Source organism: Tripterygium wilfordii, chromosome 9, assembly GCF_013401445.1.
Source record: "Tripterygium wilfordii isolate XIE 37 chromosome 9, ASM1340144v1, whole genome shotgun sequence".
In the NCBI taxonomy this organism is placed as follows: domain Eukaryota; kingdom Viridiplantae; phylum Streptophyta; class Magnoliopsida; order Celastrales; family Celastraceae; genus Tripterygium; species Tripterygium wilfordii.
Window position 1 is genome coordinate 5,171,240 of NC_052240.1, and position 21,605 is coordinate 5,192,844.

At 35.0% G+C, this 21,605-nt stretch overlaps 3 protein-coding genes across 5 annotated transcripts; 1 reads left to right on the top strand and 2 right to left on the bottom strand.

The window, feature by feature from the left end:
* Positions 1–1,292, bottom strand: LOC120006397. Of its 3 annotated transcripts, none has more exons than XM_038856425.1 (3): positions 537–1,292; positions 321–413; positions 4–186 (listed from the first exon to the last, which is right to left on the bottom strand). In XM_038856425.1, exon 1 carries the CDS (start codon positions 1,260–1,262, stop codon positions 591–593), a length of 672 nt encoding a protein of 223 aa, XP_038712353.1. In that variant the 5' UTR covers positions 1,263–1,292; the 3' UTR covers positions 4–186; positions 321–413; positions 537–590. The 3 variants fall into 3 exon arrangements, with proteins under 3 accessions (XP_038712352.1, XP_038712353.1, XP_038712354.1); XM_038856426.1 differs by having other exon boundaries at positions 5–186; positions 321–384; XM_038856424.1 differs by having other exon boundaries at positions 1–413.
* A 10,292-nt stretch (positions 1,293–11,584) lies between these two features.
* Positions 11,585–13,577, top strand: LOC120006703 (glucan endo-1,3-beta-glucosidase-like). Its single transcript, XM_038856838.1, has 4 exons — positions 11,585–12,037; positions 12,434–13,012; positions 13,119–13,419; positions 13,503–13,577. Exons 1-4 carry the CDS (start codon positions 11,588–11,590, stop codon positions 13,526–13,528), a joined length of 1,356 nt encoding a protein of 451 aa, XP_038712766.1. The 5' UTR covers positions 11,585–11,587; the 3' UTR covers positions 13,529–13,577.
* Positions 13,578–16,611: 3,034 nt separating this feature from the next.
* LOC120005767 lies at positions 16,612–21,075 on the bottom strand. The gene is made up of 3 exons (XM_038855581.1): positions 20,400–21,075; positions 18,124–18,340; positions 16,612–17,629 (listed from the first exon to the last, which is right to left on the bottom strand). Exons 1-3 carry the CDS (start codon positions 20,634–20,636, stop codon positions 17,142–17,144), a joined length of 942 nt encoding a protein of 313 aa, XP_038711509.1. The 5' UTR covers positions 20,637–21,075; the 3' UTR covers positions 16,612–17,141.
* Between the last annotated feature and the right edge of the window lie 530 nt (positions 21,076–21,605).

Consider the following 21,605-nt stretch of genomic DNA (forward strand, 5'->3'; position numbering starts at 1 on the left):
GCTAATCAATCTATACATGGTTTATTTAGCATATGTGATTTACAAGTTATTGCACGTAACTAAACATGAATCACTGTGTCATTTTTCTCTTCTTAAATATAACATTGTCACTCACTTACACAATGTCCAGAAGCTCCTGCAGATCAATCAGAGTCGAATTGTTTGACTGTCCAGATTTGGTGCAATCTGTTCGGGTGATGAAGTTGAAACAAATCCAAACTTTCAGTGGTTGAGTTGAAACAATATGAAATTGGAGTACTGAGTTGGAACAAAGTCTATTAACTCTAAATATAACATAACATTGTTACAGTGTCACTGACCTTGTGTCCGAAAGCTCCTGCAGATCAATCAGAGTCGGAGGGATCAACTTGGTGTATGAATTCACTGTGACAAAAACTCCATTTCTATTCAATCTAAAATACAGTTTTTACCCCAAATCAAGACCATACACAAGATCAACAGATAAACCAATTCCCCCAATATTAGACCCAAAATGTTACAAACCCCCAAACTAAAAGAGAAAAATGGAAAATAACCTGGAGATGATGATGATCATACAGAGTCACAGAGAGATTAAAAGGACAAGCTAGTTAGTGAGCCATGGCGAATTGGGGCTCGAAATTGATGCTTCTCTGATTAGGCAAAGCAAGCATGGCAGTATGATCCAAGAAATCATTGAGTGCCACCACAGACTGTAAAATTGTCCTCAAATCATCAGCACAACAAAATCCCAAATTCCCTACACGTCTCACTGCGTACACATAGAATGTTATGCAGCCTTTCCTGAACTTGAATCTCGCCATTTCACACCCACTTACACCTCTAATCAGCTTCTTATTCACGTCCCCGAGAGCTATCTCCGCCGGGCTCACACGGTCTACTGCTGATTTCATCGTCTCCGACTCGAAAACAAACAAAACAACTTTCGATTTCTTGGTTCCAAGGCCGAGTGTGAGTGTGTGCCAGGCGTGGTGTGCCAGGATTGTGAAGTTTGTCGGCAAGTAAGCTGTGGTTGAAGGAAAAGGGAGTTTGTTGATGTTGTTGTTGTTGTTGTTGGGTTTAGTGAAACAGAGGAGACTTAGGAGCTCGAGCGGCCGTGCGCGGCGGATTGTGAATGATTTTACAATGAATTGGCCACCGAATCGGAGACCTTTTACGTCAGAGGTGGGTTTGAAAGATAAATCTGATGCGGATTTGGTGGTTTGATCATTTGGGTGTTGGTGTTTCTGCTTCTTATTGTGTTTCTTCTTCTTTTCTTCCATGATTTTTGGTGGATTTTGTGTTGTTGTGAACCAAGCAAGCCAAAAAAAGCTTGTTTTGATGTGTATGGTTTTTGCTCACTGACTTTTGAAGTGGATATAGTGTATTATTTTGGTCAAAAAGAGAAGACCCACTTTACATAAATTTGATTATCTTTATTTTGTGTTATCATATTCCATGTTTGTTATGTATGTATGCATGTATGTTATTCTCCTGTTTTTAAAAAGTGTGTGTCATTCTACATTTTTTTTAGAGTATGTTCAGGTAAAGAAGATTGGGCATCAATACTAAACATGATTATGTTTATGTTGAGAGGCATTATGATTTTGCCACTTCAAATATCAACTTAGTTTCTATATAAAAAAAAAAAAAACTTAATTTTCCATATATTATAATCTTCATATATAGAAAGCATTATTTATAGCTGTATGATAAACAGTTTCTTTTCAATGAGAGAACCACATTAATTTAGTCTATGTATATATTTGGAATGCTTGAATCGGCTCTCTTTCTGCAAATGGAGTCAATTTAGGGAGTGTTAGAACATTCACATTAGAATTTTTGCATATGTCGGCAGCTAAAATAGAGACTAAAAGTATAGATGTGAACAAAAAATCATATCCATTTGTATCTCTTAACAAGACTTGCATATTCCTTATTCAACAGAACATAGATTGTAGAATAAATCTACAAAGCAAAAACAAACAAGCAAAAATATTTTAATTATTTATAATTAATGTATAATCATTTTTATTATTTAGCATTTATTAACTAAAATATATTTCGTAATAATTTAATTTTTACTTGAAATCTAATAATATAAACAAGTCACAATATAATGAGCGGAAACTAATATTTTAATGTTGGAGAGATTAGAATAACTACTCTGATGATTTTTCTTGACTATAGATGTTGTAAATTGTGAAAAAGTGGTATTTAAATAGATAAAATAGAGAATCGGTGCGAATGCTCTTAATTAGGGAATAAAATATTTGCGCATGAATATTATACAAAAGGAATAATATAAATATGTCTGATTAAACAACTTCAAACTCATTTTTAATTAAATGTACGTGATTGCATAATATCTCCTAATAAGCAAAGAGTGGAAAGCCTAGCTAGAAGTAAAAAAAAATTCAAAAGCATGGCCATGTGCCTTAGTAACCTCGTGTTTAAGAATGATAATTATTCACTAAATTTGGGGTTTTAGGTCCACTAATAGAGGATTTGGGACCACATTATATATGCAATTGCACTTTTGGGAAATAACCCTAACCAAGAAATTGACCTGTTTCCCACAATCATAATTACTCCTCTATGTCTTCGCTCCCCTAATGGGATCTGGTACTTGAATTGCACAACTTTCTTGAATCCAAAGACTTAAAACTACTAGTTAGAAAGATTTATTTGACAACCCATACATATACATGAGGCTTATTAGTTTAGTAATTGATTATTTGTACATGAATTGTGTCCAGGTTTGAATTGGTCCCATATTGATATTAGTTTAGTTTGGTAGAAGTTGATAATATTACTTATGAAATAATTTAAAAAAAAAAGGAAAGATAAGGTTTGGATTACTTCATATGACAACTCATACATATATACATATACAAAGCTTATTGTCAAAACAAAAGTTGTTTCCTTCCAACTTTAATCATGTCATGACTATGAGAAGGAAGAACCAGAGGAAACATATTATAAACTAAGGGTGAAAAATATAATAAAAGATTTGTATGTGTAGATTTGTAATAATATAAAAGATAATGACATGAATCCAAATTTAGGTACAGAAAAAAATTGGGTTGTCAAGAATTTAATAACTTACTACTTATAGAGTTATAGATAGACATAATGTAATATATGCAAATTTAATTGTATTAATATAGATTTAATAACATACTGTATTTAAACAAATTCACAACATATAAGCAGTTAATAATTCACTACTAGAAATAGGGGTATCTTGCAACAGTTTTGTTGTGGGGTTCTGCTAACCATTGCGAAATATTATTTTTGACAATGGCTAAAAATTGAGTTGCAAATAGATTGATAATTTTGCAACAGTTAATGCATAACTGTTCCATAATCTTCATTCCACAACGGACCCAATGTAACTGTTGCCTAAAGTCAAATTTATTGTAATGGTTAATCTCACCATTGTAATATAATGGGCGATTGACAACAGTTTCATTCAACCGTTGCAAATAAATTGAGAATGCGCAATAGTTTTAGGAAAAGCGTCGCCAAAGGATTCAAGAATTCGCAAGAAACATTGAACCGTTGGATTAACCGTTGTCCATTGTTATTTTTTGGCAACAGTATTTTATATCTATTGTACTTGATTACTTTATTCGATAGCAGTTTTCATAACCATGTTAATGATTTAATTACTAGCAACGGCTTTTTAACAAATTGTTGTAATTTACACTTTATTGCAATGGTTAAGAGAACCGTTGCAATCACCGTTGTCAATTATCCTATTTTCTAACACGGTTTATATAACCATTGTAAAAGGTTATTATAACCGTTGCACATTGTTATTGTTGCAATGATTTTCTGCTAACCGTTACGTATTTATTAGTTGAAAACTTAATTTTATGATTTAGTGAATTATGATACACATATCTATAATATTTTAATAAATTTCATATTAGATTCTAAACATATTGTGCATGATAGCGTGTATATAGTGATGATCATCATCTTCGACCACGTCAGAGGGATTAATCATTGGTTTTCTCCACTAATTGCATTTGTTCTTTGATTTTTAATTAATTTTATAATAAAGACATGTATATATCGATTAATCTAAAAAAATTTAGTCTTACATATATGTATGTCAATGTTTGTGTATATATATTGGTATTGGTGGTTGATATACACAATATATATATATATATATATATATAAGTTATTGATAAAAATAGGCTATTGCGTGATTGAGCAAGTGAAGCTAGTGAGTAATTAATTGTAAGTTTCGTTCATACATGTATTATTAAAATTTATACATTTACGATATGTAACTTATAAAACTATTAAACAATTTGAACATGTATTAGATGTAATTTATCTTTAATTTCTTAGAATATTATTTGCTAATAATGATATATAAACCCTAGTTTACCTAACGGTCATTGACTAATATGATAGGTAAAAAAAATGTAGAGACAATATCAGGATTCATGATATGTGATTTGACTGATTTAACTAGCTTGTACAATGTTATAATACCCGATATAAATGTCTTGGCTTAAATTAGATTAGTGTCAATTAAATATGTGTTTTAGAAAAAAGAATAAAATTATTAAAAATTATAATATTATAATTCCTCATAAACGAACCTAAAGAAAAAGGAACTCAAACACTAATCACTTATTATGATTACCAACATTTCTCATAGGGCAAGGGGAAAAAAAAGAGGGAAAAAACTGAGGGAAATTAGCGGGCGGCCCTAATTTATTTGTCTAAAAAAATAAATTAATTAAAAACAATTCTAAATTTGAAGAAGAGAAGAGACGACGCGACTAAACCAAAAGCGGCCAACCCTAATCGACGTTCTCGTGCGGATTGCATTGGAGAAAAGAGAGAAAAGATTGCAAGCTCACAAGCCCCGACAGCTCCGGTTCTTGGCTTCCTAGTATGTCCATTATTCTCATCCATATAGCTACTGGTGTCATTAATATACATGGCACCAACGCTGATCGATAAGAATCAATACTAGACACAATTCGAAAAGGACCTTCATTACGCTATAGGAGCACCATTGAATTTTGAGAATAAAAGTTACTCAATATCACTTGAGGAAGGGAAATTTGCAAAATCATGCCGTAGTGTGATTTCATATGTTTGTGTTTTAGGTTTTGGGTTTGATTTTTTGATTGATTTAACTTGAATCTACTGATAAAGGTTACTCGTATTTCATATTGTCACTACATTGTCTATTTTGCTACCATGAATTCCCCAATTTTTTTGGGGTCCTGAGACTTGTGTTAAAGAAGGCTTTGATTTTGGGGTTTGAGTGTGATCAGGTATGGGCTGTTCACAAAAAGTCATACCTTCGGGAACTGCCCCATAAAAAAAATAACCAAATTATCCCATCATTGTCTACTTTAATTTTCTTTTAATATTGCTTGATTTGATGTATTGTTGACATTTGCAATTTTGGTGGGAGTGACTTTTGCAACTGGTGGGTTTGTGCATTAGTTTTAACGCGTTTGAAACAGAGCATTAGGCCTCTTCTTTTAATTTACTTGCTTGCTGTATTTCTATTGTGTAGGACATAAGTTGAGTACCATATTATTTTGGCAGAGGTGACACGCTAAGAATTTTGCTTATACTCTACTTTATTTTTTGGACTAGGTTGGTCCTTTATTTATGATACTTGCTATTTTAACATTTCCTTTCTTTTATTTTGCCTTATTTTTCCATGATTATAGGGTTGCGGCAATATGCAAATTCGTACCATGTTTTGCTGTCAAATTAGTCTTAGTTGTATATTACATTGTTATAGATATGTGTGTATGTGTATATTTTGGGGGAGGTGTCACAAGTTTAGCTGATGGTTTCAATCTAAAGATTGTCAAATCTTATTAGAATAATTAAGCAGTTTTTTAAACCCAATGCACAAGTTCCTTTTACTAATGTTGGGTCGGGAGGGTATATATACACACAAATGTAAATTCAATATATTTACAGATAAGGGATCTTACTCAAGAAAATCATTTGAAAAAAAAAATTAGTTGGTTATTGTTTAAGAAAATCGTTTGGGCCAATTAAAAAATCACTAATACTTTTTTTTTTCTTTTTGTAATCAGCTATTTAATTTTTTTTTTACGCATGAACAAAAGTTGGATCCATTGTGATAGGACTAAGCGAAATATAATGCCGGAGTTATAGGTTTTCTTGATTTTGCATTTAAAAATACAACTCAAGGAGAACGAATTTTGTGCCCTTGTGTTAAGTGTAACAATTGTGTGCGGCAAAATCGAGAAGATGTATACACTCACTTGATAGTCAAGGGTATTGATCCAACATATACCAATTGACGTTTCCGTGGAGAATGTTAGCCGTCTGCGAATGCTGAATTTTCAGATCTATTGGGGAGTCGATCATACAAATATAATGATATTGAGGAAATTTTATATGATACACATCCTTATATTTTTGAACAGCTTGAGGGTGATCAGGATGCAAGCAACGATGATCAAAGAAAAGGTCTTGACACAAATTTAGAGAGATTGCAAAGTTTGTTGGAGGATTGTAGACGGGAACTTTATCTTGGAGCTTCAAATCACTAAATTAACTTTTATTGTTAGGACGTTCCTGGTAAAGTGTCTTCATGGGTGGTCTAATGTGTCCTTCACTGCATTGTTGGAGGTTCTGAATGACTCATTTCCAAATGTAAAAACCATCCCAAGAAGCTTCAATGAGACTCATAGTATTATGAGAGGTTTAGGACTTGATTCAAAGAATATTGATGTTTGTGGGAATGACTGTATGTTGTTTTGGAAGGAACATGCGGACTCAAATTTTTGTCATGCATGTGGGGTTTCCATATGGATTACCAACGAGGACAAAAATTTAGAGAACGGTCAATCTAGTAATGCTACACAATAGGGCAAGTTTCCTTACCGGCTGGGAAAAAAGTCCCTACGAAAGTCTTACGACATTTTCCAATAAAGTCTAGGCTACAACGTCTATTTATGTGCTCCAAGACTGCTGTGTCTATGAGATGGCATGAAGAAGGTTGCATAAATGATGGCAAGTTAAGCACCCAGCTGACTCATTAGCTTGGAAAGAATTAGACTCGCTTTATCCAAATTTTGCTTCTGATTCTCGTAACGTCAGACCTGGTTTGGCAAGTGATGGGTTTAACCCATTTAGAAAAATGAATACGAAAAGCCTTGCCGTACAATGTTGCTGAGACTTTAAGTAAGCTTGGGGACTTCTTTAGGAAAATTTGTGCCAAAGTCATTTCATTAGAAGAAGTTGATGAATTAGAAGATGGCATTGTGGTAATACTTTGTAAATTGGAAATGATTTTCCCTCCATCATTTTTTGATGTTATGATGCACCTACCAATTCACTTGGCACATGAAATTAAGCTTGGGGGACCAGTCCATTTACGATGGATGTATCCAATTGAAAGGTGAGTTACTTGAATGAATATATTGTTTTGCGGGTTACTATTTGAAAGTTTGCTTTACTAATGCATTATGTTAAAAATAGGTATCCTGGGGTGTTAAAATCTTATGTTCACAACAAAAGTAAACCTGTAGGATCTATAGCCGAGGGCTATATTGCAGAAGAGTGTTTGGCATTTTGCTCAAGGTATTTAGACGAAGATGTTGATACAAGATTTAACAGACCATTAAGAAACTTTGACAATATTGGTACTGAACTACAAGGCTCAATTAATTTGACAAAAGATGGTTGGCCTTTAGGGAATGGAGAAATGTTTACACTATCAGAGCAGTGTTGGACTCAAGCACATCGATATATATTATTTAACTACGATGCAATCAGCTCATATCTAGAGTAAGTAATAAACTATCATTAATATTTTCAATGAAGAATTTTAAATTTAATTGACTTTTTATGTTCTATTTGTATAGAGAGCATCGAGAGATTATGGAAAGTATAGTATCTCGTGGAAAATCAAAGACATGGAATAGAGCATACGGACATAGCCGAGAATTCTAAGAGTGGTTCAAAATACGTGTGCAATCTGAAGATGTTTCTGAGGATATCAAATGGCTATCTCGCGGACCAAATATTATAGCCAAAATGTTCAAAAATTATGTCATAAATGGTTTTAGGTTCCGCATTCGTGAGCGCGACATCGGAAAGAAAACTCAAAATAGTGGGGTTGCTGTGATGGCCTCCACTACAAGCTTTGCAAGTAATAAGGATCAAAATCCAATTGTTGGGGATGTTGCCTACTATGGAGTGGTGAAGGAAATAATTGAGGGGGACTATTACGGATATCATACGTTTGTTCTCTTCAATTGTGACTGGTTTCAAGGGAAGAGAGATGAGTTTGACCTTCCAATGGTGAATTTCTCAAAATTAATTTATGAAAATGATATGTTTGTCTTAGCATCTCAAGTGCATCAAGTTTTCTATGTGCAAGACCCGACTGAGGAAGACTGGTATAATGTGCTTAAGGCAATACCAAGGGGCTATCATAATATGCAAAATGAGTCAGTTGAAGACAATTAAGCTGATGTACACAATTAATAGTTTATGCTCTAATTTTATGCATTAATATTTTACGCAACAATTATTATTCTTTTTTACACTCGCGATGCTTCTAATTTTATTCATTAATAAATATGATTGGCTGATCTTGATTTATTTTTCATCTTTTACATTCTCAGAGCTTCAATATGGGTAAGAACAAAAGGAAAATGTTGCAGTCAGCTGGTACTTCCAATGAAAGCTTCAAATCAGTGCAAGAACATAACAATAAATCAACATCACAATCTCATTCAAAGCCTCTGAAAAAGCGTCAAGCAGTGCTCCCAAGATGGTCTCGGGAGAAAATACCATCTTAGCCTAGTAGAGAGGAATCAGATTCTACTCATAGTTCAGAATATTCTGGTTATAGTTATAGTGATGAAGAGATGAGCATAGAAAGGGATCCTATAATAGAAAGTCATGAGTTAGAAGATGGAAATGACAAGGAGTATTCCTCTCCTCTTGAAACTGTACAAAGTACAATCGCCGCTGAAACAATAAGTGCAGGGGTTTCAAGTAATTATTATGTGCTTTTTATGTGTAGAATATTATTTTTCTTAAGAAATATACTTATAAAATTGCTCACTTTTTGTAGAGCCTAAAGAGAGAGTGGTTAGAAGAGAGACCAGGCACTTGAAGATACAAGGAAGGAATGAGAGTGCACGCCCTACTATTATTTTAAATGACAGAAATCAGCCTATTTGTCCATCCCGTGATGTGGCAAATCTTAGTTCTTTCAGACACTGGCTCGAAATGCACAATTGGTTCCACTTAACTTGGAAAATTGGCATTTTTTGGGGAGAAAGAAAAGAATGATTTGTGGAAACTAGTCAATGTACGTAGTGTATAATCTCATATGTTGTATAGTAGAATATCTGTGCAAGTATTTTAATTATTTTTTATTTGCTTGTCTTAAGAAAAATTCACCATTGATGAGGCTGAAAAGAAATGGGTAATGACCACAATTGGGTCAGCTTGGCGTTGTTGGAAAAGTCGCTTGAAGGCTAAGCATTTTACGCCTCACACGAGGAAATCGAAATGCCTAAAAGATCGCCCAGAAGCAATACCTATGGAACAATGGAAGAAGGTTGTAAAAGTATGGAGTTCTGAAGATACTAAGGTATGATTTATTAAAATTTTTTTACTATATATTATGGCTGTGTGGAAGAATTGAAGCACTTTGATATATGGAGTTCTGAAGATGTTTGGTCATCCAAAACCGTTGCCAATGAAAATTACAACAATCGCAAGGGCAACGGTCACCAAAACCGTTGCATAAGAGATTTACAACAATTTCTTGTGCAATAGCAACGGTTATTGTCCGTTATAAAATACCTAACTTTCTAATAGTGTATAACATACCATATCTAGAAAGGAACTAATATAATTGGTATTTATTTTATTGCCAATTATTTTAGTTCCCTTCATAAATATTTTTCCGAGTTTATGCTACTTTCACTAATTAATCACCTTAAATTAAAGATATTTTCTAAAAATTGATGACCATTTCCAAAAATTCATTTTTCACTAGCCATAACTCATTTTAATTGCAAATTTTGCTTCTTCAATTTTCTTTATTTTCATATAAATAGAGAATTAGACTCTGAGTGCCGGCACTAGTCATTTTAGTGTCCAAAGCGGTACAGTAAAGTGATGCCCTATTTAAAATAATAGTAAAGTGAACGGTACTTTTTTGCGATCTCCAATGAAAAAGAGGAGAGAGAAGGGAAGTTAAGGTTTATTTTTAATTGAGCTTGTAGTGTAGTGTAAATTTTAGACTGGACTAATGAGTTGGGTAGTAAAAAAATTGGACACCATGGCCGGCCTAGGCTTTGCTTTGGTTGCTTTACCCAAAGGTCGGCCCTCATCTGATAAAAGCAGTGCATATGCAATGATGTGGAGATAAATGAATCAACGATTTTACCAGAATATTGAAGGTATATATTTTGATACTTGTTTTACCCTATAAGACTAACAAGTTATTATTCTACTCTATAAATCCTTCCATGGATCATTCTCCTCTCCTCTGCCACCCATCCATGGAGAAGCCACTCATAGCCTTTACTAGTGTTGTCAAAGAATGTACGAGTGGTTTCTAAGTCTAGGGTTTTTCTAAGTCTAGGATTTTCTAAGAACTAACACACAAAATTTATATTTTAACTATTTTTGTTATTGCATATGATTGTGTGCACTATTAATTGTAAACTTTGTTGCTAAATTAATCTTATGAAGCATGTTTGCGTAATCCAAATTTGACCAATGAACTTTCACAGCGAATAAACAAACTGCGTGAAAATTACATTTTATTTCAATTGTTTGTGGAACATGACCAACGATAGAATCGTGATTTTATTAAGGAAGCTCCTAAATTTTCTAATAATAAATTAGAATTCCCAACAAGCCTTTTAACAGACATTACCCACAAAGTTCACCTAAATCAAAAACCTATTAATAGATAAGAACAAATCCCAATCAAAATTTTTAGTAGTTTTTCGAAATTAATCTCCTTGTAACGCGAATAGGTTATAAATTTGTTGGTTGAGTTACGACAATTAGTTTCCTATACATTACAAGCATTGTAGATCCAAATTTAGCATATACATATTGCACTATCGGTATTACACAAGCCAGTTAGCTAGATTTTAATATCTTAAATAGTTAATTGATGTTGAACTAAGAAATAGGTTGATAAGAAAGAGTGTTTAATTGTTTAAAGATATATTAAAAATAATGAAAAAAAATAGAAAGTCACTTTAATCCACCAAAACTAAATTAGCTAATCATTAAATTTATCGATCAACTTGTCTTCCAAGAATTGAGGGATAAATTAATCATGGATTACGACGACAATGAGATGGGGATTAGTCTTAAATTAGCCTATTTACGAAACAAAAGGTAAACATAGAACAAAAATAGATGGATACTAAATTCTAACCTTAATCACATCTCTTGCTCCTATAATTAGATTGTTTAATTTTAACAAATCCTTTACACCCTCAACTTTATAAATCCACTTCCACCACATCCACATCTTTTGTGCACCAGAAGTGCTCCCTAATCTCCAAAAAAAACTCATTCCACAACCATGACCACCACCGCGGCTTATCTCCTCCTCTTAACCACAGCTCTCAGCCTCTCCACCACCGCGTATTCCATCGGAGTCAACTATGGAACCCTAGCAAACAACTTGCCATCACCCACCCAAGTTGTCAACTTCCTTAAGACCCGAACCACCATCGATAGCGTCAAGATCTTCGATACAAATCCAGAAATTCTACGAGCTTTTGCTAATTCTGGGATTAGCGTTAGTGTCACCGTTGGCAATGGCGATATTCCTTCACTTACACAGCTCCCTGCGGCGAGGCAATGGGTGACAAACAATATTGCTCCTTATCATCCACAAACAAGGATCAAGTACATTTTAGTTGGAAATGAGATCTTACACTCCAATGATAATGTTTTGATGTCCAATCTTGTGCCTGCCATGAAAACCCTTAATTTTGCTCTTGTCCTTGCTGGATTGAAGGGTATCAAGGTTTGCAAAATTTTCTCTCTATTTCTAGGAAAATTTAGAGCATACATCCATAGTAGCTATGTCATTACAAAAATTTCATCTCTCCATTCACCTTAGAATCCACAATTTTATTTCAATCACTTGCATAGCTCAATACTCAAGTTGTTATTTTTATAATTTGTTAATTTGTGATTCAATTAAATAAATTAACTTGTTGCGTTGGGGCATCATTTATACCTAATAATTGAGAAATTCAAGAAATGAGAGTTGATAAATTGTGGAAGTTAAGATTTGAACCCAAGACCTCTCGCTCGATATCATCTTATAATTTGTTATTGTTTCAGTCAACTAACTTGTTGATTGAGACATTTCACATGATTTGTACGCTATTCTAATAGCTATCTATTTTTATTTCAGGTCACAACAGCTCACTCACTCGGCATACTCTCAACCGCCGAGCCACCAAGTTTGGGCCGGTTCAGGCCGAACTACGATCGGGCCATAATAAGGCCCATGCTCCAATTCTTACGTGAAACCAAGTCTCCATTCATGGTCAATCCATACCCCTACTTCGGGTACTACGCAGAGAGGGCCAACTTCCAACTCTTCAAGCGCAATCCAGGTGTCAGAGACAGATACACACGTGTTACATACACCAACTCCTTTGACGCACTCATGGACGCCACGTATACGGCTATGAAATCTGTGGGGTATGCTGACGTGGACATTGTAGTCGGTGAGACTGGTTGGCCCTCTTTGTGTGATCCGGGTCAACCGGCTTGCAGCGTGGAGAATGCGGCGTCGTATAACTTGAATTTGGTTAAGCATGTCAACTCGGGCAGAGGGACACCATTGATGCCGAACCGGCGGTTCGAGACTTACATTTTTGCTTTGTTTAATGAGAATCTTAAACCCGGTCCGACCGCCGAGAGGAATTGGGGACTGTTCAGGCCGGATTTCACCCGTGTTTATAAAGCCGGCATTATGCGTGCACGGGTAATATTAAAATGATAGCAAATTAAGTAGGAGTTTACATATTTTTAGAGAAAAAAAATTCAGTTTAAGAATTTAATTGTTGACATAATTTAATTTCTTTTTGTAGAGGGGTGGCGGAAAAGGTAGAGGAGGAAGGCCACGACCACCGGCAGCAACACCAGGAGGCAAGAAGTGGTGTGTGCCAAAACCAAATATTAGTGATCAGGCATTGCAAGCAAACATAGATTATGTATGTAGCTTGGGTAGCGTGGATTGCAAGCCAATTCAAGCCGGAGGAGCCTGCTTTGATCCAAACAATATTAGGTCTCATGCGTCTTTCGCCATGAATTCTTACTTCCAAAAAACAGGTGGAGGCGATTCCAGCTGTGATTTTTCACATACCGGTGTCGTCACCACTGCTGACCCAAGTAAGCACAAAACCTAAAGTACTTAACTTTCATCGTCTTTTTTTGTTTGTTTTAGTTTCTAATATATTTTGGCTTGTGTGCAGGCTATGGCTCGTGTAGATATATGTAACCAGAGAGATCACAAAATGGAAGATCATCATGACCATGTAACTTAGGAGATTCTGATTTAATTGACTGTCATTAAGCATTATACTGTTCTATTACAATAATCATTTTTTAATTTATTATTTCTGACTTGGTGTGGAGATTGATATAATAATTCCAATGCGTAATATATTTTTTCTTTTTTTAAATTCAAGAGAACCCAACTCAGCATGCCACTTTTTAAAGTATGTATAATGGGTATGCAGAAAATAACAAATTCATTAATGATTTCAACAATCAATTTAGGATATTCAATACAATCAACATGATTTTCACACATGCCTTCATAAATAAATAGTAAGGAAAAATTGTGTACCTTGATTCATTGGTTTCTTACTAAGAAGTCCTGCAAACTTTTTTTTTTTAAATGAGAGAAGGGATTTGAACCCTAATCATCAGGGTGATACACGCTATGCATCCTTATCACTTTAATTTGTGACTCAGGTATAAAATCCCACAAACTTGATCTTCCACTGAGTGCTTCTTTTACGTTCTTGAAAATTGATCTATCTTCCTCTATTGTTTCTCCAGTGTCGAGATTATTATACATATAATAATATTAACACTCTATTGTTACCAAAGAAACTTGACAAATGAAATTCGATAGTCTTATATAGATTTAGAGGACCTAAGTTTCTATTGACCCTTTTAATCTCATCTGTCCAAAAAAGTTGGAAATTTTAATTAGGAAAAATCACTCATTATTCCACTTGATTTTAATTACTAGAAGTCGGGGCCTAACTCAACTCTTAAAAAACAAAACAATTGTTTTGTGCACCACAATAACAAATACTATTTCCAACATTCTCTCACCTGGTCCATATGACAATCATACAAATTTGTTTGATAAATATTTAACACTAGGCGTGCATTATTGTTTCAACCACAAATTTATTAGTTGTTTGTACCAAAAGTAACCGGCTCACACGTTGTAGTGTGAGACCTACCTCTAGATATTTTCGTCCAATCACCAAAGGACATGTAGAGGAAATGAGATTTTATGGCTAACCATTTGTTCATTTTGTATGAAAACTGATTTATTTGAGCTAAACTCGAGAAATCTGTAGCTGAAAATTAGAATTGTCTAAAGGAGCTTTGTCCAAAAGGTTAAAATCTAAGGATTTATTGTTGAAACTGTTTTATTCTATTTAAAAGCAACTCATTAGCTAATGATCAATATTTTAGCTTGATAAGCTTAGATAAGGCTTAGGAGATTTCGGAGTGGAAAATGATATAGTTCCATAAAAATTAGTATTCATAATATCCATAATCTAGATGCCAACACAAATAAGCATGCCACATATTTAAAAACATGCCACATAGATAATTTTATAAAAAAATAATAATCCTTATCAAAGCTTTCCCGCTTCTCTCTCTTCAGAGATTTCATACCACTTTTGCTTCTTTTTCTATCATTCTCTCTCTTCATTGTAGCTTCTTCCTCTTTCCTCTCATTTCTCTCTCTTCTCGCTCAAGCTCACCACTACTCACATGGCATAGTTATCGTTTGGCCACCGTTTGAACCACAGCTGGTTCCAAAAGAATTACAAAGAGATGAGGAACAAAATCCAACAAACCCTGACAAGTTTTGTCAACCGTAGTTACCGGAATCGTAGTCGAAAGTTCACGGCCACAGCTAGGAAAATCGTCAGAGCCGAACAATTCGACCACCTTTGGAGAAAACCGACACCACCAATGGATTCATCTCAATGACGAGTATCTAACCCACCGTTTCGCCAGACGAAAATGTCATCGAAATCCAACATTGTAATAAGGCATTGTGTCCATTTGTGACAGTGTAATAAGGCAATTTTTCATTTTTTAATATAATGCAGACATTTACCCTTTTTTTTTTGAGTGAAAGACATTGATTATGGGCTATTTATTTGTTCTAGTGGGTTATTACATTGTATCTTCTAGCTGTGTATTTTCTCCCAATGGGTTATTACAATGTGATTTTGGTAGTGTATTTATCTCACCTGAGTATCACATTGTGTAATTGACAATGTATTTATATCAACACTCTACTGTTACCAAAGAAACCTTGTATTTTATCCCATTTCACAGTTTAATAAGGCACCATGATTAATTGCATTGTTTCAACACTCTATTGTTACCAAAGAAACTTGATAAAGGATTATCATTATTTCACCAGAATTATTATTACATTGTTAGTCCTGACAGTGTAATAACAACTGCAATGTTACATAGCAAAAAGAAATTCATAAAAATTTGTACAAAACAGTGTTACTCTGCAATGTTAAGAGCCAGAACGAAGGCCCAACCTAAACCTAACAACCTCAAAGAAAAACAAGAAAGAGAGGCACCAAAACCAAAACAACCACAACAGCTAGCACCCTCAGGCAGAGATTAACACCCAAACTAATCAAGGCCTTCAAACAATTTTGCATTACAAATCGTATTACATTGTAATGGAGATAGTGCCTCACTACATTATCACATTTAGACAGTGTATTTAATTACATTGTCCCATTCTAACAGTGTAATTAGGCATTGTCTACGTACTTACATTCTGACCACCGTTCGACCACCGCCACCTCCAAAAGAACCCTAGTTGATCAAGAGTGAAACCCAACCAATCTCAATCGCCAATGATCGCTTAGTCAACTGGAATCACGTTGTAAGGTTTTGGGTACCGTCGAAAAAACTAGCTCAATCCGACCGTTTCCAACGACAGTTTATCATGACTTTAGTACCAAACGACTCACCGGACAAAGGGTTGTCATTTCCAACGAAGCTCCTACCAAAATCGTCGCTAGAGGAAGAAAACTGATTTTGAGTCATTAAGATGTATAGGGAGAGGAAGAGATTTGAATGCCAAGAGACGACTAGTTTTTTTAATTTAGGATTCCTCGAAATTTGAAATCTAAATTTTATTTGAAATTCCTTGGTCACTTGCTTACATGGCTTGTCATGTCATTATGTATGCTTATGGACACTAATTCAATGTATGAGTATACTACTGATTCAAAAAAGAAAATCCAAAGATTGACAGAGAAATATGGCATGGCAAATAACGTGATCAACTTTCACAATAACAAACCCAAATACATAATGCTTGCTAATCAATTTTATTATACTGTCCAACATTTACTCCAATAAAAGACATGCTCAAAAACGAAGTTCAAAAACCATTCAAGAAAAGTAAGACCGAAATTTCCTAGGCCCGTCAAATAAGAGGCAAGGAATGAATCAATATAATGAAAAAAAGGGGAAAATAAGAGGAGAGGAGGGGGAAAATAGCACAACTTATAGGTTGATGCACCACAACAAAGTTCCGACTGGCTATGGTGCTGTCAAGACTGTTGAGGCCGCGCAGCAGTTCCCAAAAACCAATGTTGTCACTTGTTGCTAGTGCACAAGTAAATGAAATTTCCAACCTCAGACAAACAGAATCAGCTTTATCCAGCTTACTATATAATGAGTTATTGTACCGTAGTTTCCTATAAGAACCTTATTCGGTATCTGGTAAAAAGAATCACTGAACAAGAAAGTCGCAATACACAATTACTCTCTCATGAAAGTGACTTGCACCTCCAGGTGAATATCTGTAAACTTCAATGCGTCCTGAACAATGAGTGCCTCCGCCTCTCAAGCTTTGGCCTCCTGTTATTGTCACCATTCAATGGCTTCAAAAAGCATTCTTCTGTTTCTGAATGTATCAATGACTGCAGTCTTTTCAAGTGTCCACAGCACAGTTTATGATCAGAAGGATCATTGCCATTAAAACCCTTTCCGTCGGGACTGAACATTCTCTTACAAGGGGAAAGCCACTTTGATTGCAAATAAGGAAGAGATCTCCATGGAGGAAGAGGCATCGAGTTTTGCTTGAGAGAAGACCTAGCAGCATCAACCATGACTTGGAGATACTGTTTCAGCCGTGCTAGGGAGCCCACATAAGCAACAGGCAGTGCTTTCAATATTCTATTGTAAGAGTCAACTGCTCTAGCAATTTCAAAGTGGCTTCGAAAATCAATATCGATGATCAAACGCTCAGAGTTTCCGCTGTCATTATAGTTCACCACATCAATATATTCGTGATCCCCTGTACAAAAATATGAGCAGGAATTATATGAATGCGGTGGTGCAAGTAATTAAAAAGCTGGCACACATTCCATGCCAGGGAAAACAGAAAAATAAGCAGAACCAATAAAAAAAAAAACTCAATTAAGCAGAAGTACCTACTCCGTACAACTTGATCAAAGTGCCTTCTGTAAAATACAGAGCCTACTTTCAATTACCCAAAAGAAATTTTCATTTTTAGAATACCAAATGAACATCAACTCTGGAAAGAAAATGACCATTGAACTTGTGGTCATCATAAAAAAACTGTGCCTTGTCTATGGCATAGACACAGGAAAGGCAACAAGTGAAACAAATTTAATTTCGCATAAACTTTAAAATGCAACTGTAATATTGCGACAAAAAAAATGGTCTAATTCCCCTTGGGATAGCCCATTCAATTACTTAAAGTCCGAAGGTCCAAGAAGAAAATAAAAACATGGTAAATTTGCTATTCAAAGGGCAAGGACAAAATACCTCCAGGCACTTTGCCACTACCCTGCCACCTGGACAAGCATACAGCAGCATCATAACCAGAAAGTCTCAAGAGCTTTACAAGAGAAAATCTGATACAGCTGGCATTGCATGGACTCGACTTGACGAAGTGAAGGTCTGTACTGTTGATAGCTAGCATAAGAGAATGAACCACAGACAGCAGGTCACTCTCAAACTGGACCCCTGAGGGCTTATAAAACTGAGGCAATAAAGGTATCATTATTAGGGCTGAATCATCTGGTTATATTAGATGTGAAGAAATTACAATAGCATTCAGTAAAATACAGTATTGTGTATAAACAATAATAGAAACTTCAGTGTTAATAGGATTGCAATAGTTGATTCTCCAACTCACCCATAGAAAACAGACAACAAACATGAAGCATATATCGATAATGTAAGAAAAACAATTAGGTAAGAAGTTCATACAAATCCACAGGCTGGCATGGTTGACTTGATGAGCCAATATCAACTCCACTAAAAAGAAAAAGAGAAATATAAAAGAAGAAGCCTGTGCAATACTCTATGCTAGTATCTTCAGTTTAAAAAGGAAAACATCAAGATTTTAGAACAGATATTATGTTTGCTTGGAAAGTCTTCATAGACATCTCCTGCCCATCATTTGACTACTGCAAAGTTTGATAAACATAAGACGCGATCCAAAGGCCGTCATAAGCTACCTAGGATATCATGCTCCCATAGACTGGAGCACATGATTCCAAGATTAAACGAGGTACTACAGAAAATAAAAAAGTAAAGTCAAAGTAATTTGGGTTATTCTCCCAATTGCAATAGAATACAACAATAAAGGCCATTCGGTTTGTCAGAAATGCGATTGAAAACAAAAGTTACAAAATCCCAATTCTACGAAATGAGATTATCCTCTTCTTAAAGAATCACAATCAAATCATTTGAATTCATTGCTCTGTCAAAACTTACAAGCAGAGGGAAGGAATTAAATTCCAATTCCTATTCCACCCAATCTGAACCAAATAAGGCCTAAGCAACACAGAGCAAATTGAACGCTGATGAGACTAATCCATTTTGCATATTGGAAGAATATTGTATTATGTATGTAATTGGTTTTTTATTACTTTAAAAGTTCATTTTTCTCTCATTTTTGATTCTCTCAATTCCAGCAATTAAACAAGACCACCTTATACGTATTTTTAAAACAGATCTAGACAGTAAATCTCACAGATAAAAGAAGAGAAAAGGAAAGAAACGACCATATAATTCAATGTAGTCACTGAGTCATTGACTATAGATATTTAACCTCTGAACGAGAATTGCAAGGATAGACAATTAGCCTGCGCAATAGGGATCATCGAGCAAAAAAAAAAAGGGAATACCCAGGAGCTCAGTTTGTAAAGTACTTTCCTTATAAACAAAACGACAAAAGTATTTAACTCGAACCATCTGTCTAATTATTAGTAAAATACTTTCCTTACAAACTGATTGACAAAAACCATTCAACTCATCCCATCCGTCTAATCATTTTGTAAAGCACTTTCCTTAGATAAGGGATCTACAAAAGCATTTAATTCAACGCATCTGTCTAAATGTAACAGAATCAAACATGCAAAGCAACATCATTAAATGCACAAAGAGCCAAACTCATAGTCGTAAAACCAATGAGCTAATTCACCAGCCGAATGGATGATTTTCTTAAAGAATACAAGGAACGTATCTGGTACAAAAATGGAAATATTCTGAGATTTCATCTTAAGTCGAAGTGAACAACTTGTAACTAACTCCATATGCAAAATGCATTACAGAACCATCATGATTTGAAGATGAAATGACAACTCAATCTTTTCTCCAAAAAAATGTACTATTTATTAGTTTGATATGTAGTTAGTTATACAATCATGAATTCATTAGACTCTGTTTCTTGAATGCAAGAAGGCTTTTTATTCAAAAGGGGCAGGGCACCCTCTCATTATAGTTTCTTGCAAAGTATCTATATGCAGAACAAATATATGGTAATGGTTCTTCAAAATCAAATAAATAGCAATCACATGTTATTGATTCAATAGCAGATATAAGACAGGAACAGGATCATGCCAAACCCTACAATTTTGGTTAGAGCAATCATGCATTCAAAATAAAATAAAAATAAGAAAAGAAAAGCAAAAAATAAGAACACGCACTGTAATTCCATTCTCAGTTTTTCACCAGTAAATAAGGAACATTAATTCAAAACTATATACAGAAAATAACCTAGAGATAAAGGAGTTGGTGAACGGTTGAATTACCGATAGTTTGTCCACTTGGTGAGCGAGATCGGAGAATCCCGAGTCGCTGTCGCTGCTACACCAGGACTCAGCTCCCCCGCTTCCGCCGTTCTCGAGGAAGTCGCTGACCATGAGAGCTAGGTCGTGCTCGCTTTCGTGGCTGAAGGCACCTCCGATCTGCCCCACGCCTCCTCTTGTCTTCCACCACTCCCCTGCCCCCGCGGCTGCCGCAGCCGCACACAACACCCTGCAGTCCATCCCTTCTCCACTCAAACCCTTAAATTACCCCTCAGTCTCTCTTCCTTCCACCGATCAACAATCACCAACCACGCCCCCTCGAACCAATGAAAAAAAAATCACCAATCACGTAAAACAGCGTATAATTATTCAAAATTCTAACTCCACAACACCTCAGAATCGAAATGGTATTTGTAATTTTCCTAATATTAGAAGAAAAAATTCCTTATATACGTATTTCTTCCACCGATTGTCCGGCTTCTGTACCACGTTTTCCGATTTTTCTTATTAGTTTTCTGAACAATCAAACAAAGCATCGGATAGCAATTCCATCAGTGTTCTCTTCGTCGATGAAAAGGTGTCGTATCTAGCTTCGCTCGTGATCTTGTGAAAAGAGGAAGAAGAGGAAGGAGAAGAAGAAAGGAAAGGAGAAATGAGAATCTTGTGATGAAAAGGAAGACGAAAGCAACGGGAAGGAAACTAGTAGATATAGTAATTTGGGATTATGAAATGACGTTGATACCCCTGTCCTGTAGCGTAATTGCGAGGAAATATACCGAGGAATTCGGGGGAAGTGGATAAGGTTAGAGGAAATTTGAATGTGGACCTTATGAGGGGTTTGGTTCATGGGGGTGTATTTAGTTTGCAGTTACGCCTGTTGCTGTGTCGGTGTCTGATTTGGTAAAACAGAAATAACTGCTATATATGTTAGTTTTTTTTTTTTTAACCATATTTTTCTAGAGAAAAAAAAATGTTGTTTTTTTGTTACCGTTAGCAAAAAATCTGTTTAAGAATTTCTTTTGTTGCCATATTTTTCTAGAGAAGTTAGAATTGGAAGAGCTTTCGCTCTTAGGTTTTGATTTGATTAAAAAAAATAAGAGTTAAGTAGAGTTAAAGGGATGGGGAATCATGAAAGGAAGACTAACTTTATTTATCCTTACTTTACATCATTCAGTTGTCAGTTTGGTTGAATAGGTTTCTCATGGAGAT

Coding starts and splice junctions, on each gene's coding strand:
- LOC120006703 (XM_038856838.1), top strand. CDS start 11,588: ATGACCACCACCGCGGCTTATCTCCTCCTCTTAACCACAGCTCTCAGC. Junction 12,038..12,433: donor CTGGATTGAAGGGTATCAAG/GTTTGCAAAATT, acceptor TTTTTATTTCAG/GTCACAACAGCTCACTCACT. Junction 13,420..13,502: donor CGTCACCACTGCTGACCCAA/GTAAGCACAAAA, acceptor GCTTGTGTGCAG/GCTATGGCTCGTGTAGATAT.
- LOC120006397 (XM_038856424.1), bottom strand. CDS start 1,262: ATGGAAGAAAAGAAGAAGAAACACAATAAGAAGCAGAAACACCAACAC.
- LOC120005767 (XM_038855581.1), bottom strand. CDS start 20,636: ATGGACTGCAGGGTGTTGTGTGCGGCTGCGGCAGCCGCGGGGGCAGGG. Junction 18,341..20,399: donor ACCAAGTGGACAAACTATCG/GTAATTCAACCG, acceptor TTATTGCCTCAG/TTTTATAAGCCCTCAGGGGT. Junction 17,630..18,123: donor TAGTGGCAAAGTGCCTGGAG/GTATTTTGTCCT, acceptor ATTTTTGTACAG/GGGATCACGAATATATTGAT.